This window comes from Mesocricetus auratus, unplaced genomic scaffold, assembly GCF_017639785.1.
Source record: "Mesocricetus auratus isolate SY011 unplaced genomic scaffold, BCM_Maur_2.0 Super-Scaffold_100676, whole genome shotgun sequence".
NCBI classification, from domain to species: domain Eukaryota; kingdom Metazoa; phylum Chordata; class Mammalia; order Rodentia; family Cricetidae; genus Mesocricetus; species Mesocricetus auratus.
This window is the reverse complement of record NW_024429266.1, coordinates 20,504,324-20,521,971: the sequence shown is the minus strand read 5'-3', so window position 1 is coordinate 20,521,971 and position 17,648 is coordinate 20,504,324. Positions and strand designations below refer to the sequence as shown.

General features: G+C 43.1%; 1 protein-coding gene across 3 annotated transcripts in view; it reads left to right on the top strand.

Moving 5' to 3' along the window:
- The window catches only part of Cd84 (CD84 molecule), a 37,082-nt gene extending 19,945 nt beyond the window's left edge, over positions 1–17,137 (top strand). The window contains exons 3-9 of one of the 3 annotated variants that reach the window (XM_013119126.3): positions 1,633–1,971; positions 7,391–7,642; positions 8,002–8,139; positions 11,973–12,064; positions 12,997–13,059; positions 13,591–13,656; positions 16,551–17,137. In XM_013119126.3, coding sequence (XP_012974580.1) covers positions 1,633–1,971; positions 7,391–7,642; positions 8,002–8,139; positions 11,973–12,064; positions 12,997–13,059; positions 13,591–13,656 — 950 coding nt within the window. In that variant the 3' untranslated portion in view covers positions 16,551–17,137. Of the gene's footprint in view, positions 1–1,632; positions 1,972–7,390; positions 7,643–8,001; positions 8,140–11,972; positions 12,065–12,996; positions 13,060–13,590 lie in introns of all 3 variants that reach the window. The other 2 variants (XM_021231909.2, XM_040738092.1) reach the window with 2 other exon arrangements.
- Positions 17,138–17,648: the final 511 nt, after the last annotated feature.

The following is a 17,648-nucleotide window of genomic DNA, read 5'->3' as shown; positions in this document are numbered from 1 at the left end:
GACACTTGATGTTGGGGATTTCTGCAAAATGTGGCTACCACAGACAGCATTAATCTAACCTTATGTTTCTTTCTGCTGTCCTTTCCATTTGGCACTCATCATGTTTCCTTTTATATTTTGTGGGCTTCTTGGGGCTAGAGTAGCACCCTATTATCCCTGGGGTCCTAACAGCATGAATGTGAGAGTAGCACTTAATAAATGCTAGTAGGTAAGTGTCCCTACTTTCCTCCTGTTCTACCCTTCCTTGTTGTAGTGCCCTGAATGTTGATTTATCTTACCCATTCCAACTAAGGCACCAGTATATTCCTCCTGAGGGCAAACCTTCCACTGGCCCGAAAGGAAAGAGGTTCATCCTGGCAGTCCTGGGATCCTGCAGAAGCTACTGAGTGAAGGGCAAAGGTAGACGTAAGTGAGAACACCACCAGGTTAAGAAATCCTTTCATTTTAGTGACTTGCATTTTCAACAGACCCTCTGTATAACATGCCCTGTGTCAACTTTAGGGTTAACCTGAATCCACTTATGTGGAAAACATAGCTTGGCCTTTGGGGCCTACACATTACTAGTTCATATCAAAACTGCCCCGCTGGTTGTTCATGATTAACACCATTTCTGACTGGTCAGTTCCCATGTCATATCTATTATTGCATACTTCATGTATCATCCCTGCCAATCTCAAACACTACCGGTTATTAAAGAATCCAAGGTAAGTAAATCTGCTGTATTAAAACATGTTTACCTAGATGCATAAATTCTGAAAGCTAGAAGTCATTCAAGGAAAAAAAGACCAGGAAACTTCCTTATGTTCAAGATATCAAGTGTATTCCTTCTGCCCAGCAGTAGAAGAATACGGGATAAGTTCCTGGAGCAAGAGAGTTACTGCTTTTGTTTGTTTGTTTATTTTTTACTGTGGTCTTAAAAAAACATGTTATATTTTTCCTTTTGTCTTTGGAAGATAAAAGTCAAAGAGTTCTTCTAGGTTCTCGCAAAATGATTCCCAAGGTTGATGGTTTTGGGGTATCTTTTCTGTTCACTTCTATCTTCCCAACCTACATAGAGTCTTTGACATACAATGGCTGTTATGGAGTGAGTTAAGTATTGGAATTCACTCTTGTGTTGTATAGACTCTCTTGAAGCAAGTAAGGCTAAGTTCATTTCTTCATTCGTTCATTAATGAATGAACACATGTATTTGTTCAGGGATAGTTTTGTTTCAGACAACATAAATTTTGGTTGTCATGGCACATTAAACATACTTAGAGTAAGCTGGGCAGTCATGCTGTATGTCTTTAATCCCAGCACTAGGGAGACAGAGGTGGACTGATCTCTTTGAGTTCAAGGCCAGCCTGGTCTACAGAGATAATTCCAGAATAGCCAGGACTACACTCTCTCTCTCTCTCTCTCTCTCTCTCTCTCTCTCTCTCTCTCTCTCTCTCTCTCTCTCTCTCTCTCTCTCTCTCTCTGTCTCGAACAAACAAAAAAGAAGAAGAAAAACATACCTAGAATGAAAGAAGAAACCCTCACAACACAGGATGAGCAGTGTCTGCGGCAGTTCCTCAGTGATACTCAAGAAAGAGAAGGGACACACAGAGGTTCAGCATTCTAACGGCTTCTGTTTTCTATTTATATCCTCAGGGCCTGAAGCAGCAGGAAGAGATGCCGATTCACTCGTGGTGAATGGGATTCTTGGGGAGTCGGTTACTTTCCCCTTACATATTCAAGAGCCACAGAAAGTTAAGAACATTGCATGGGTTTCTAAGTCATCCGTTGCTTTTGTAAAACCAGGACTCCAAGGAGCACCACCTGACGTGACTGTGACCCAGGCCACTTATGAAGGACGAATAGCTGTCATAGATCAGAACTATGACCTAGTCATTACAGACCTGAGGGTGGAAGATGCAGGAACTTATAAAGCAGACATAAATACAGAGAATACCATCACCACCACAAAGCTCTATCACCTTCATATCTACCGTAAGTTATGGGAGAACACAGGGAGGATTTTACTTTTGCTTTGGATGTTTCTGACCTAAAGTGTATCCGTAGTTCTGAAAATGATTTCCTAATTCATACTTATAATTGTATAGGCACGTCATCACTTTTAACGGTCTAACTTTAATGCTGGCCAGCACAGACTTTAGCAGTATTATTTTTCCAGTGATCTTGTCCTTGGATCTTTATTTTCTTCGTTATAAAATGTCAACAATCATACTATTCAGTTCATAAAAGTTATTATGGCAACCTAGTAAGATGCCATCTGCAGAGTGGTCTTTAAAAAGCTGCTTTTTTCAAAATAATTGCAGAATACACAGGAAAATGCAAGGAACAAAAGGAGGTGCTGCGAGCCCTTCACTTCCTCTGTTCTGCTCCTCTAGACACCCCCCCCCAGGCTTCTCTCCATGCTACAGCAAACCCTCTGGTGTAACCTCTCTCCACTGTCTCCCCGATTCCAAGGAGATGAAATCAGCAGGTGTGGGTTGAGCACTCCCCCCCTGCAAGTGTTAATGTTTACAGAATGGCAGCTCAGTGTGCAAGGTCAAAACCAGGAAACTGATGCTAGTGCAGTCTGCAGAGCTGACTTAGAATGCTCCAGGTGTATCTGTGCTTATTTATGAATGGAGTCCCTCGAATTCCTATAGAACTTAATCACGGGTGTAGCACTGGATGCCATGATCAAGGTAGTCAAGTGTACCATCCCAAGAGTCCCTTGTCTCAGCTCTGGAGGGGGGAGATCTGTCAGCTCTGACTCTGGTTTTCTCTGCCTAGCAGCTATAGGTAACATCTCGGTTCCTGCTGAGAAAGTGAAATGAGATTGTAGTTTTCACCACTATGGCTACACCAATACCCACCACATGCACACACACACACACACACACACATACACACACACACACACACACACACACAAAGTCTCTCTAAAAATAGGTAAATATGTACAGTTTTCACCACTATGGCTGCACCAATACACACACACACACACACACACACACACACACACACACACGCACACAGTCTCTCTGAAAACAGATAAATATGGTCTTTTTATTGGGCTTCAGATGCTGGAATATTTGGGACCTGCTGTGGCAGGGCTGCTGGGCTGCAGTGGAGACATATTTCCCTGCTTATTATTGACTGTGTTTTGATGCTGGCATCTAGGTACCTGGCATTGGGATAACTGTAAGTCTATGTTGGAAAAATACAGGAAATTTGGGACACTATAAAAAGACCAAACCTAAAAATTATAGGAATATAGGAAGGAAAATAGTCCCAGCTCAAAGACCGGAAATATATTTTCAACAAAATAGAAGAAAATTTTCCTGACCTAAAGGACATATAAAGGTACAAGAAGTTTAAAGAACACCAAATAGATTGGACCAGAAAAAGAAGTCTCTTCAGCACATAATAATCAAAACACTAATTGTACAGAACAAAAAAAAGACTATTAAAAGTTTCAAAGGTAAAAGACCAAAGTAACGTATCAAGGCAGACCTATTAACAATCACACCTGACTTCTCAACTGAGACTCTAAAACCAGAAGGTCCTAGACAAATGTGCTATGGTGTCATCCCAGACACCAAAACCAGCAAAAGTTTCAATCACCATCAATGGAAAAAATAAGATATTCCATGATGAAGCCAAATTTAAGCAATATCTATCTACAAATCCAACCCAACAGAAGATGCTAGAAGGAAAACTCCAACATAAGGAGGTTTACTACTCCAATAGAAACACATGGAATAAATAATCTTAGAACAACAAAATCAAATGAAGGGATGTGTGTGTGTGTGTGCGTGTGTGTATGTGTGTGTGCTCGTGTGCATGTGTGTGCGTGCGCATGTGTGTGGTGTGTGTGGTGTGTGTGCACGTACGTGTGTGTGCACATAAACACACCCATGCACACCCCACTACCACCAACAGCAGCAACAAAAGCTAACAGGAGTCAACAATCATTGACATCTCCAATATCAATGATCTCAATTCTCCCAATAAAAAGACCCAGACAAACAGAATGGATGTGAAAACAGGATCCATCCAAGAAACACACCTTAACATCAAAACCAGACAATACCTCAGAGTAGAGTGGAAAAAGGTATTTCAAGCAAATGGATCTAAGAAATGAGCTGGTGTAGTAGCCATTTTAGTATTTGAAAAACTTGACTTTAAGCCAAAACTTATCAAAAGAGATGGGGAAGGACACTACATACTCATCAAAGGGAAAATCCACCAAGAGGGCATTGCAATTCTTAACATCTGTGTCCAAACACAAGGATACCCACATTTGTAAAAGAAACACCACTATAGCTACAATCATTGATTGACTCTCACTTAACAGCAGGAGACCTCACTACCCAACTCTCCCAATAGAGAGGTCATCCAGACAAAAACTAATCAGAGAAATGCCGGAACTAGCAGACTTTTTTTTCTGAGACAGAGTTTCTCTGTGTAGTTTTGGAGCCTGTCCTGGCACTCACGCTGTAAACCAGGCTGGCCTTGAACTCACAGAGATCCCCCTGCCTCTGCCTCCCAAGTGTTGGGACTAAAGGTGTGCACCACCACCACCCAGCTAACAGACTTTATAAACCAAATGAACCTAACAGATATTATAGAACATTTCACCCAAACCAAAGGAATATACCTTCTTCACAACTCATGGAACTTTCTCCAAAACTGACTACATATTCAGACATAAAGCAAGTCCCAACAGACACAAGAAAACTAAAATAACTTCATGTAGCCTATCAGACCAGCATAGATTGAAGCTGGTTATCAACAACAGGAAGCTTACAACAGGAAACTTTCCCATGGGAACGGAACATCTCTCTACTGCATGGAAATTGGGTCAAGACAGAAATGAAGGGGCTGGAGAAATGGCTCAGATGTTTAGAGCACTGACTACTCTTCCAGAGGTCCTGAGTTCAATTGCCAGCATCCACATGGTGGCTCACAACTACCTATAATGAGATCTGGTGCCCTCTTCTGGCGTGCAGACATACATGTAGGCAGGATGCTGTATTCATAATAAATAAAATAAATCTTTTTTTAAAAGACAGAAAGAAATTAAAGAAACCTTAGAATTCAATGAAAATGAATGCACAGCACACCCAAACTTATGGGACACGATGAAAGCAGACGCAAGAGGCATAGCACTAAGCACCTACATTTAAAAAACAGGGACCGATCTCATACTAGCAACACCTGAAAGCTCTAGAACAAGAAGAAGAACACACAAGAGGGGTAGATGGCAAGAAATAATCAAACTCAGGGATGAAATCAACAAAATACAAACAGAGAAAACAATACAAAGAAGCAATGAAACAAAGAGTTGGTTCTATCCAGGGCTAGGCTGCTGCCCAGGGCCATGTCTGTCCGGTGGTCCTGCCACAGCTGAGGTCTATACTGATGCCCATATCCCCATGGTACCACCAAAAGCCACATGAAGCCTGGGGTCTGGGCTGAATCCTGTGGCCTTGTTGGTGTCCAGGGGCCATGCTGCCTTCAGAGCCATCCTGAGTGCCCAGAGCCACCACTTAGAACAAGGATGTCAACCAGGCTGAGCTGATGGCTAAGGCCATGTCTGGTCTGTGGCCCATCTGCAGCTGGGGTCTGTAGCATAGGTTACCACTAGGACCCATACAGAGGCCCCGGATCTAGGCCGCAGTTGCAGCTAGGGTGGAGTCAGGGTGGGGCATGCTACATCACGGGCCATACAGACGTGGCTGGTCTGTGCTACCATCCGGGACCAGGTTATCATCCATGCACAGGCTGCTGCTGACAGCCGTGTCTGGGTCTGCGGCCCTGTAGCAGTCAGGGTCAGGATTGACATACCTTACTCCAGTTGACACCAAGTGCCTGAGTCTGTGTTGGTGACCAGGACCAGGATGCATCCATAGCTGAGTGATCTGTGCTGCTACTCAATGACATGGTGTCATCTGGGCTGGAGCTGCATCTGAGAACCATGTCAGGGTCCGTGGCCCAACTACACCCAAGGTCTGTGCTGATGTCCGATGCTCCTGCTACCATCGAAGGCCATACAAATACCCAAGATCAAGGGCCAAGTTAGTCTCTCAAGGTCATACTGTCACTGGGGGCAGTGGGGATATCCAGACCCAGCAGCTGCTAAGGACCATGTTGGGGTCCATGGACCTATGACGGCTGGGAAACTGACCTGAGATCCGGGTCCTGCATTGCTAATAATGGTCACATAGAGGCCCAGGGTTGGGGCCACAACCTGAGGCCTTGGTGGTGTCTAGCAACCACGCGGCTGCCAGAACTATTCCCACCTGAGTGGCCATTTCCATCACCCAGAGCCCAGGCTGTCATCTGGGCCTAAGCTGTGGTCAAGGGTCATGTATGGGACATGGTTCAGCTGCAGCTGAGGTGTGCATTGATTGATGTCTGTGGCCAGTGGCACCCCAGGAGGCTTTAGGAATCATGTGAGATGAAATCAGAGGGCTATACAGAGCCAGTCCTGCCTTCACTGCCCTGGGAAAGTTGCCCACTGCAGCAAGAGAGCTGGCCCCTGCACTCGGGAGAGGGGGGCCCCAACCTTCACCACAGGAGGGGATGAACCTACCCTGAGGACATGCATGTAGGGAAGCTGACTCCACCACCGCACCCTAGGCGGGTGGCCCCAGTGGCTGAATCTAACCTAATTGGCTAACAACCCAGGCCCACAACTGGACCTTGGGTTGACCCACCCTAGAATCTACCCCATCTAGGTCCTACAGGAGCCCAAAGTTACAAAATTTCCAAATTTCTGTGGTTTAAAAACTTTGACCATGACTAGTTTCTCTTCCCTCTACTCCTCCCGTTTCTTCTCCACCACCCCTTTTTGTCTCAGGATCTCTATATGAGAAAAAAAATCTGTTTTCAATAAAAAGGGAAAGTGAAAAAATAGATAGATACATGTATATGGATGTGTAGATATATGCATGTAACAATGAATAATGAAAAAGCAGGTCATAAACTTGAAAAAGGAAGAGTCTATGGAAAGATATGAAAGGAGTAAATGGAAGCGAGAAATTATTTAATTATATTATAATGTCAAAAAGAAAAAAAGGTTCTTGTTAAATGCTTAATGGGAGTGACAGAAAAATAAATATAGTAAAAACATTTATTAAGATAAAAACATCTTCTATGGCTGATTTTAAGATCTCTGGGGTTGAAAAGAAATGCTTACTTGTATGTTATTGTAGAGCATGGATGCAATATGTGCAACTCACCAAAAATGATTTTTAAGTAATTTTAGCATAATTAATTTGTTGTCATAACTTAATTTTTAATACTGTGTTTAACATCTATCATAAAATTCCTGAAAAGTTATAATTGATTCTCAGGAGCTTATAGATGCAGATTTCAGCTCACTGTAGGCTTGTATGTTTTCTCCTCATAGGTCGGCTTGGAAAACCAAAAATTACACAGAGTTTAGTAACATTTTCAAACAATTCTTGTAATGTCACACTAACATGCTCTGTGGAGAAAGAAGAAAAGAATGTGACATACAGTTGGAGTCCCTTGGGAGAGAGAAGCAATGTCCTTCAAATCTTCCAGTCCCCTGAGGACCAAAAACTGACTTACACGTGTACTGCCCGGAACCCTGTCAGCAACAGCTCTGACTCTGTCACTGCCCAGCAACTCTGCACCGGTAACCAGCTCCATTCATCTCTTCTGGAAAGCCTCAGAAATCACTCTGAAGAGCTTCAAGGCTTAGCCTTTGACTAATCTTCACACGTCTCCTCTATGCTGACATTATCCCTGGGTGTGTCTACACCCGGGAAGTATACGAGGGGGGCAGGGGTGGGGATCCAAAGCCTAGGAAGTGCTAAGCACTCCCAAGCATTTTGAGGAGCCCCTAGTTGACTCTGATTCATACTGTTAATCCAAGAGCTTTGGCTCTCTCATTGGGCATCCCACCTTGGCAGTGTCCATGAATGTGAACAAACCTGCACAGGATCTTGGCCCTGTCCCCTGGTAGACAAGACTCACAACAATTTCTCTTTCCAGACATTCCAAGCTTCCACCTTCGCCATGCTGTGTTTCCAAGGGGACTGGCTGCTACTCTCACCCTGCTTAGTCTCGTCCCAGTTTTGGGACTTCTGTTCTATTTGTACAAGAGAAGGCATAGTAGGATTCACCTGGAAGGTAAAATGTGAGAATGTGTCTGCTTTCTTCCAAGGAGTGAAGTCGTTTATTTACCTAGGATGGAGTGGAGAGTGTCATTTTGGGAAACGTAATAGTAAGTCAAAGGAGCAGGGGTAAAAATATTTGCCAATCTAGAACAAACATGCACAGAGAGAGAGAGAGAGAGAGAGAGAGAGAGAGAGAGATTTAATAAAGAAAATGTGCTATAAGGAAATTATTTGGTCTTACTTTCCAAGACATTTGTATGTAGCCAGTATCTGGGCATCTCACTATCATGTTAAGTAGTAAATTTTACAATATCAGCTATCTTTCTTAACATTAGACATTTGAACTAATCATAAGATGTCACTGGGGTCAGTCCCCAATTGGTCAGGGTCTGATTATTAAAAGGTAAGTGTTTATGCTTTTGAAGGAGGGGACATGAGTTTATCAGTACCCACACTGGATGACTCACAACTGCCTGAAACTCCAACTCCAGGGGATCCGATGTCTTTTTCTGGCCATTTCAGTCATGGAGGAATGTCCTCTGAGAGGTCAAGTGGGTCTTGAACAGCTGAGCCATCATCTCTCCAGCCTTATCTCTACCCCTCACTCTATAATCAACCAGTCCAATTAATTGACCAGAGAAGAAAATCTTTTTTTCTACTAGAGCTGCTTCAGAGCTGACAGGTGACAAGGGGCACTGGCTGGGGTTTCTGATCTGCCATAGGGTTGTAGAACGATAAGGCAAAAAAAGGCTCAAGTGGTATTATAGAGAAGGAAATGGTGAGAATTTAAAGGACAAACTAAGGCATCACTGTTGGCGGAGAGCCCATCACAGTGGAGACAGGTGCCAACTTTGATGGCAATGGTTGATACTCCTAAGACAACGCCTGGTTATTAAAGACCTGGAGGATCATGTCTCATGAGTCTGGATCCCTGGTCTAGTTTTTGAAGGTTTTGTTTAATATCTAGCGAGGCTTGGTATACATATGTATCCAAATGGTGCAAAGGTCCCCATTTGTCACTTTGTGAAGGGGAAGAATGAGGACAGCTTTTCCTTCTTCCCTGAATTTCCCATATGAAGTTCATAAGACTGTGAGGGAGAGAGAAGACCAGGGAAAGGAAAGGATCGTGAGGGAGTTAAAACTTAAAGGGGGAAGGAGCAGAGTTGCTACATGGGGTGGCTGGTGAGCAGGAGCTTGAGTGCAACAGAGGAAGGATGACCAAAGATGTCCTCTGCGGCTGAGTGTGGGAACACCATCCAAGAATGGAGTTATGTGAGAACTCTCAGTACTTGTGAGAAAACAAGACAAGTGTCTTGTGACCCAGTGTCTTCAAAGCACGGAATTGTTCTTGGAATGTGTTTTTGCGCTCCTCCCAGCTGTAGTGGATAAGACTGAGCTTACTTCAAATTACTCGTTACAACCAGCTGTTATCATGTATTTTATGCCTTTATGGAAAAACATGTTTTGTCACATGCGGCTTGTCCTTGTGATTGTACACTTTACCCAGGTGACTCTTCTCAACCCTCAGAGTATAAACTGTCTGGTGCTCTGGAGAAAGTTGGCTATTGTTTGAGGCTTTAATCTGCCTTATTTTCAGGCTACATGCTCAGAGGCCCCACCACCCCTACAGAGGTGACTAGTGTGAGATAATCTAGTAAAACACACACAACATCTCTCTTGCAGCTGGAGGCACTGTGATGAGGCCATTAAGGCTTAAATATAAGAGATCTATGTCCTTTTCTAAATTATGACAAAAGAAATTTAATTTTAATACCCAGTTTTATAGCCCAGTGTGCCAAGAGACTATTAATATTCTTAATCTGAGAGTGGATATTCAGGGTCAGATTTTATTGCAAAGTAAAACTAGGGGAGGTATTTTGCTTTTGAAAATCTGTGATTCAAATCTGTACCACTTCTTCAGCATACATCCCAGGGCTATGTCAGAAGAAATAATGGACATGAGACCCATCATGTGGGCCCTTCTAGAGGTGGAGTTTTTACCCAGAATGCACCACTTGAGGGAGCAGCAGAACTCTTGTGTCACAGGCAACATCTGGCCACACTGCACTGGCTCCATGGGGATGTGCCTGTAAGCTAAGGTGTCACTTGAGAACCGACTCTCGGGCTGGAGAGATAACGTCTCAGCCGTTAAAAGGCTAGGCTTGCAATCCAAAATATAAGAGAACAGAGACTCTTCTGGTGTAGGGAGAGTTAAACTCAAGTTAAACTCACTCAAGAGTTAAACCTCTCCAGCTGGTGAAGTCAAACCAACCTTGAAGGGAAATTTTTACGGTGTCATACTTCTGGATCAGGAAGTATTGCCAAGAAGCAGAAATAGGCAAAAGCACCATCAAGAAGTAGCTCTGCCGCCACCTGCTCTGGCGAGCAGCAGCAATGGATGGGGAAAGGAGTGAGAGAGGAGAGGACAAGTCCTCACATCATGTGCACGTTCACCCTGGACAAGCTGCTGGTGGTGAGTGCACTATGCTTCGAGAGTCAGGTGGCCCGTCATTCTTTCAAACTGTGGGGGAGGCTGTTTTCTTTTTACTTCCCTCAAGTCCTATCAAAGCAGACCCTTGATGTATTAGTTACCTTTCTCATTACTGTGACAAAATTCACGTAGGGATGAAATTCCATCTTGACTATTATCTGGCCAGTTATTGTAGCTTTGTAAGATTCCATTGCCTCAGCTGTAAGACATCCATAATAATAGGGCTTACTGCATATACTTATTAAGTAGACCACACACACACACACACACACACACACACACACACACACACACACACACGCAATAGTCATCCCGGCCCCTGATAGGCAGGTACTAGGTAAACATTAGTTCCTCTGTGTATAATTGGCAGGCCTGAGTATGGTATAGAGGTAGCATTCTAAGGGAAAGGTTTTATGACATGCGTCATAACTCAAATGGATTCACGAAAGGGAACTGTCATAGTCCCTTAGGCATGATTTCTAAGTTTACTCAACGAAGCATCTGTCTTCCTCTCACAACTAAAGGAGTAAAGGAGAGACCGAAACAGAGTGAGATGCAGAGACAGATATATATAGGCTGATCTTTGCACCCACAAATAAGATTGAGAGCACTTTGGCTGCCTCACCAAGTCTGGGGCAGAGACCAGACTAGCTCTGAAATACTGAAGCCTGTGAGAATCTCTAATCTGATCCATTATTTGTACATATTTTTGGTGTCCTGTTATAAGAAGGCACAAAATACTGGCTGTCTCTTTTCAACTTGACCCTAAAACATTGTGTTAATACTAAAGAAAAAGAATATGTTGAGATTAATGCCTCATCTATCTCAGAAAAAGTAAGGATCTATGTAGCTTTTCTCTGTTTCTCTGGGGCCTCCTATAGAGGGTGGCACAAATGAATATCTTAATAAATACTTACCTATATCATGAATGTTTGTGGTTATAGTCAGCTATGCATCAGGGTAATAAACCCCTGACTATAATTAGAAACAATCAAGTTAAGTAATTGTGACCCTGACATGGAAAGTCCACTAGCCACGCAAGGTCATCAATGCCAGAGCTATCTTTGAATTCTATACAGGACTGGGGAAATTCTCCTTAGGCTAAACTGGACTTTGGGAATAAAAAAGAATTCCCACTGGGTTTTCGGTGAGATTTGAATGAGATGTATATCACACATGTATGTAATCCTTGGGATGGAACGCCCATCTGAAGATCCAGGCACCCTTCTCTGTAGGGCAAGGGCTATTTGACCTCTGGGTTTTATTTCTTTTTCACAAAAAGATAAAATAAGACTAAACAGTCTCTAAAAACCTACCTACCTTTCACAGACTAATGTTCTGTTTATTTGTGGCAGGTGACGTCTCAAAGGAAACAACATTCCATAAAATGTTAAGAAGTGATCGTCCCACAGAGTCCAGAATCTATGATGAAATTTCTGAGTCCAAGGTGAGCTGATGCTACTCATGAATGACCCTCTACTACCACCAGCAAAATAGGAGTCTTGGGCAGTAATTGCCCTCTATTTGCCATTGCATAGAAAGAAGCTACCTACAGCCAAGAATCTAGAGGAGCCCACCAAGAAACACTATGCTAAAGAAATGATGCCAAGGATCTCCCCATGAAAGCAAACATAGTCCATTGTCTTCTCATGGCAACCTCCATGGTATAAGACCCTGGGCTTCATGTAAAGGCCTAGCCATGGGTTAGATGTAATTTGTGTCTAAGAAGCTCTCCCCAGAGGTACCAAACAATGAAGGAGTCCTTATTGTGAAATGAGGGATGTCTTGGGGTTTCCAACAGGGCAAAGTCTTGGTAAGGTTGTCCCAAGGACACAGGACTGAAGATAGACACCTTGAACTACACTAGCTGGTCTATCAGAAACTTGCTGTCTCAGATTCTTTATTCACTATGACCCACACCTTTTGCCTTTTGTCTGCCTGTCTGGGCCTCACCTTCACTAAAGATCATTTTCTGTGCCTACACAAGTCTGCTCCTCTGGAGTCTGCAAGGACTGAAGGGAGACACTCAGGTTTCTCTGGTTAGTCTGACCCTGCATTTAAACTGTCGAGGTGTTATTAGAGATTCACATAATTCCCAGAAAACTAAACTCCCCACTGAGCAAGACTCAGTCCAAATTACACAGAACCCTCCTCTTGGCTCTTGGAGGTGTTTTTGCTGCTGGGCTGTGCCCAGCTGCCACCCATTCGTCCTTATCTCTACCCTAACCCAATCCAAAGTTGGAGGGAACGAAGAGCTGGTGCCAGGAAAGGAGGCTCACAGTAAAGTGGGATAGAAGTGGGTGATGGCGAGAGTGGAATTAGGACAGGAGACTTAAGGTTTGTCTTCTGCACTCTGAGGGCAAAGGATCTCTTTTCCAGGTGCTGTCCCGCAAGGAGGAGCCAGTGAACACCATTTACTCCTCAGTGCAGTTTTCTGAGAAGGTAAATCCTGTGTGGCTTCTTCCATTTGTTCTCCCCACCCTAGTGTATCCCATCCATCAAAATCTGATTGCAAACTCAAGTCTCCTCAAGCCAACGAGGAAGTTGTTCATAGCATCCTAAGTACTAGATCACAAGACACACTAGTGGTGATGAGATGCCAACAGTTACTGGTCTCTATGCAGGGCTGAAAACGGAATTGTTGGAGAATAGAAAGAACAAAGGCTGACCTAGGAACAAATAATGCAACCTGGATGCTGCTTGAAGCCTAACAATCAAAACCAATTTCCTACTCCCTTCTACTTACCTCTTCTGGGCTAAGAAGTTCCCTGGGGCTCTCAAATGGGGTGGGTGGAGCAAAGGCAAAGGGCTCACAGAGAAAATAGCCTTGCCATCCCAGATGTCCCAAGCACAGGGGAAATCTAAGACATCACCCTGTGCCGTTTCCTTAACTCTCCCAGTACCTCATGGGACTGGGCTTAGCCAGCCACACCTTTCAGCGAACACGCTTTCTTATTTCCCTCTCTTACACAGATGCGGAAAAATGACACAAAGGATGGCAGACCTCCCAAGACTTTGGGTAATGAAATTATCATCTAGGTGAGCAGGCAGTGTTCTCCCACTGGGAACTGAAGTTACAAGCAGTGATAGTGTGGGTGTCCTGGAGACCTAGACCTTCTTTGGCTATCCCTTACCGGGGCACTGCAAACCACCACATCCAAACACACAAGCAGAGTAACCTTCTGTTGTTGGGCATTCCTTGTACCCAGCTGGGCTTATGGTCACTTGCCCTTGCTTATCCCTGATATGGTGCCTCCCAGACTTCTGCATATCACAGAACATGTAAAAATATTTTTATGGCACACTGGGTGAAATTGCCAAGGTTGCTCATGTTTAAAGAAGATTGAAGATAGCTGGAGAGTACTCATGTCTAGACATAATGTCACTGCCCAGCATCTGTCGGAAGATATCAATAAATATTTTGGACACCTGGAACACACCATGGCATACCAGCTAGATGCTCTGTGCAGACTCAACGTGTGTATGGAACCCTGGTGCAAGGCCTCCACCAGTTGCTACAGTACCTGAAACAACTTAGGAAAGGCATCCTTGGAGCCTAAATAACCCATCCCTTGAATGCCAACTGTAGGATACATAGCAACCCCTACTCATTCCTCAGCTCAGGAACCACCATGCAGGACACAACTGCCACTATTAGCCCAAATACAGATGACTGTGCAACCTGGAAAGCTGTGAGTTGTGGCCCTACCCCAGGCAGACACACTGTCTAAGTGTAGCATGATAGTGTGTTCTTTCTGTAGAGATTTGACTGCTGGAGATCTTCAGAAGCCTCCTAAGGTTCCCTTTCTGACCAGGCTTGCCTTCCCTGTGTATTACTTCAGACAGCCTTGGCAAGAAGACACCATACCCAAGAGCCTCACTCTCCAAAAAGAATTGTTCAGCTACATTGCTGACACCCTGAAGGAAGTGGGTGCAAGCAAACCATCAAAACAAGAGACCTTGAAGATCCCAGTAATTGTGGGATGCATTGTGGGAACCTCCTCAGAGACACCACACATGTTCTCAAGCTCCATGCTTGCTTGTAACACAGTGCCTCAGCCAGGACGTATGCCCCCAGCCTTGTCTGTTTACATGCCATCCAATCCCACCTCAAATAGTACCTCCTCTGTGAAGCTTTCCCTGGCATTAAGTAGTGAAATTTCTGTACCCCTCCCCCATTCGTCCTTATTTCACTTTAACTCATTTCATTTTGACTTACAGAAGAATTATTTGTTTCCTCTGTGTGACAGATACATTTTTTAAATCTGTTACTTTCATTTACTACTTAATTTCCATTTGCATTTGCCATAAGCCAACATAACACATTGTAGCCTGTGTAAGAGCAATAAATGCTGTTGAATAGAAATCCAAGTGAGGAGTCAGCTCAGAGGCACACATTGAATGCAGAGATAGATAAAAGCCGATAGACACAGGGCAGCCAATTTACACTAAACATTAGTCATAAAGATGCAGACACCGACTATAGTCGAATTGCAAGGGCATTTGGAGGGAAAAGACTTTCCGACAGACCAACTAAGAGGGCACCTAAAGCCAAGTGTACTGATAAATGCCTATAATCCCAGAACTGAGAAGGCAAAGACAACTTCAGCTACACAACCAGTAAAAGCCCAGCCTGGGCTATAGAAGACTCCCATCTTTAAGAAACAAAAAACAAAAATTTTTTCTTCTCCTTGGAGCATGCCCTCCATACTAGGTCAGCTGAAGTGACCTGGGCATGAAGAGGCAGTACCCTGGAGAGTTACACATGGAAAGGAATACAGAGACTTGACCATAAAGGATGGAGACAAGTCAAAGTTACACTTGACTTCCTCAGAGTCACTCCTCATCCTGTAGTTGAGCTGAGGAGTCTTGGACAGATCTCGTTCTTCAACTTGCCCCTTCCTCTCCCTGATGAGGGCACATTTTAAAGCCCTGGTATACAGTGCCAAATAGAAAGGACCAGAGGCAAGAGTTCTTTAGGCATTCTACAAGACCAATTCTGTTTGAAGCATGGGAGTTCTTAAGGTGGCCTTTGGGTTCAGGACCATTCTGCATTTGTTTCTTTTTTAGGAATCTTGTGATTTGCAAAGATACAAGCTATTCACTCCTTCCTTTGGACTCAGTTCTCAGATTCTTCTGAAAAATTAGAGTTATATTATTTTCCTATTTAAATATTTCTAAATCAACTAGGTTGTGGCCAATAGGTCCATGAAAATCAAAGTATACTTTCAATAGGACAGGATCTCTTACTAGCCTACAATGTGCTCACATACACACACAATTGAGATGTCCAACACAGTGCCCTCTAGTGAAAAGTGCTGGTGAGCCAGGATGACCCCTCTTCACAAATAAAAGACTTCATGGAGGATTCAACTAAGTAAATGAGAAGTTGCAACTCATGCTCCCCAAGGAATGGGGAAATGGAACTATTTAAAAATATTTTAATCTAGACAGCACACAAGAGAAGAGCTTGGCTGGGCATGAAGAAGCCCATGTGGTCTGCGCTAGATCAACAGATACCGGCCTTAGCTAAAATGTAGTGAGAAGAAATTATTGAGCCAGAGTTTCTTCCAAATTTATGCCTATTTTGACTTTTTTCTGAATTTCCCTTGATTTGTATAGTTTTCTAAAGAGTATAGTCTCTACTGGCTATAAATGAAGCTTGAAAAACAAAGACAAACAGAAGAAAACATGAATGATCAGAAATGTGGGCTCTGACCCTGGAGTACCTAAATCTAAAACCTAGTTTCCTAGTGACCTTGGAGCAAGTCACTTGAACCTCCTGTCCTCAGGTTGCCCATCTATAAAATGGATATACCTATCTTGGTTGGTTGTGAGCATTAAGTGAGATGTTACTATAAGAATATGCCAGAACACAGAGCATCCTGGGTCCTTTTAATTCATTCCTTGTGACTAAGGCTATTTTGTTACAGGCCCATCTGTTCCTTCTGTCCTACAAACACACCAGTCTACTCACCTACCTGTGTCCTCAAAGATACAGAAAAGACAATGGCTATATCTAAATAATAATTAAAATGAAATGGAGAGCTCTTGTAGGGCAAAGAGTTTGTAACAATTCACTTGGGACTTATTTTGCATATCAACCATTACTACATTGTATATTGTAGCCAATACAACAGCCCTGTAAAGCAGAAATTAATTCTTCTAGTTTGCATTAGGACTAAAGGAATAAAAACATTGGCAAAATCAGAAATCTGGGAAGACAGGAGTTGAATGTGAGATTTCATACATTTGCACCCTGACATACAGCCTCAGACTGTGGATCCCCTGACAACTGGCCTCAGACATAGCACACATCTGACATTTTCGCATAATAGATGGATCACCAAACATCTGTTGAATGAATACTTGCATAGAATATTATTTTAAAGCTACTAAAAGTAGATCAATGCAAATATACTGACATGTTAATTCCATTGTTGTGCTGGTCAACCACACAAATTTTCTGTTGGCAATGACCATCAAAATAAAGAAGCTTGTGTAAAGTTTTTTGACTGCATCTGGGAAAAGCTACTTTCATATCAAACAAGGGGCCATAGTCATGTATGTTTCTGGTGAGTTTTTACAAAATAAAGGACAGTATGTGTGTCCACCATTAACATCATACAAATAACAGGAACAGAAGAAGCAAGAATTTGTAGGATTGCACTACACTACTTAATGCTTCCTAGTATGAGAAGCCTTCGAGATTTTCAAAATATATTAAAGTGTAAAGATGCTTTGACAAATAACAGTAGAAGTATTGACTTCTAACCCAAGGAAGCAAAATAATGAATGGAGTATTACCTAGAGGCTTTCAGACCTTGAGAGATTTACTTTAAGAATGCATGAAGAAACTCCTGATGGCAGTGAACTTTTGCTGGGTGATTGTCTAGTCTGTTCTCAACAGCCCTATGCAACTCTCTGGGTATAGGTGGGTCCACTCTCTGACCTAAACATGGTTGTGTCTTTGAAAATGATCCACGAACTGCCAAATCATTTCCATAACACACACAAACACACACACTTTT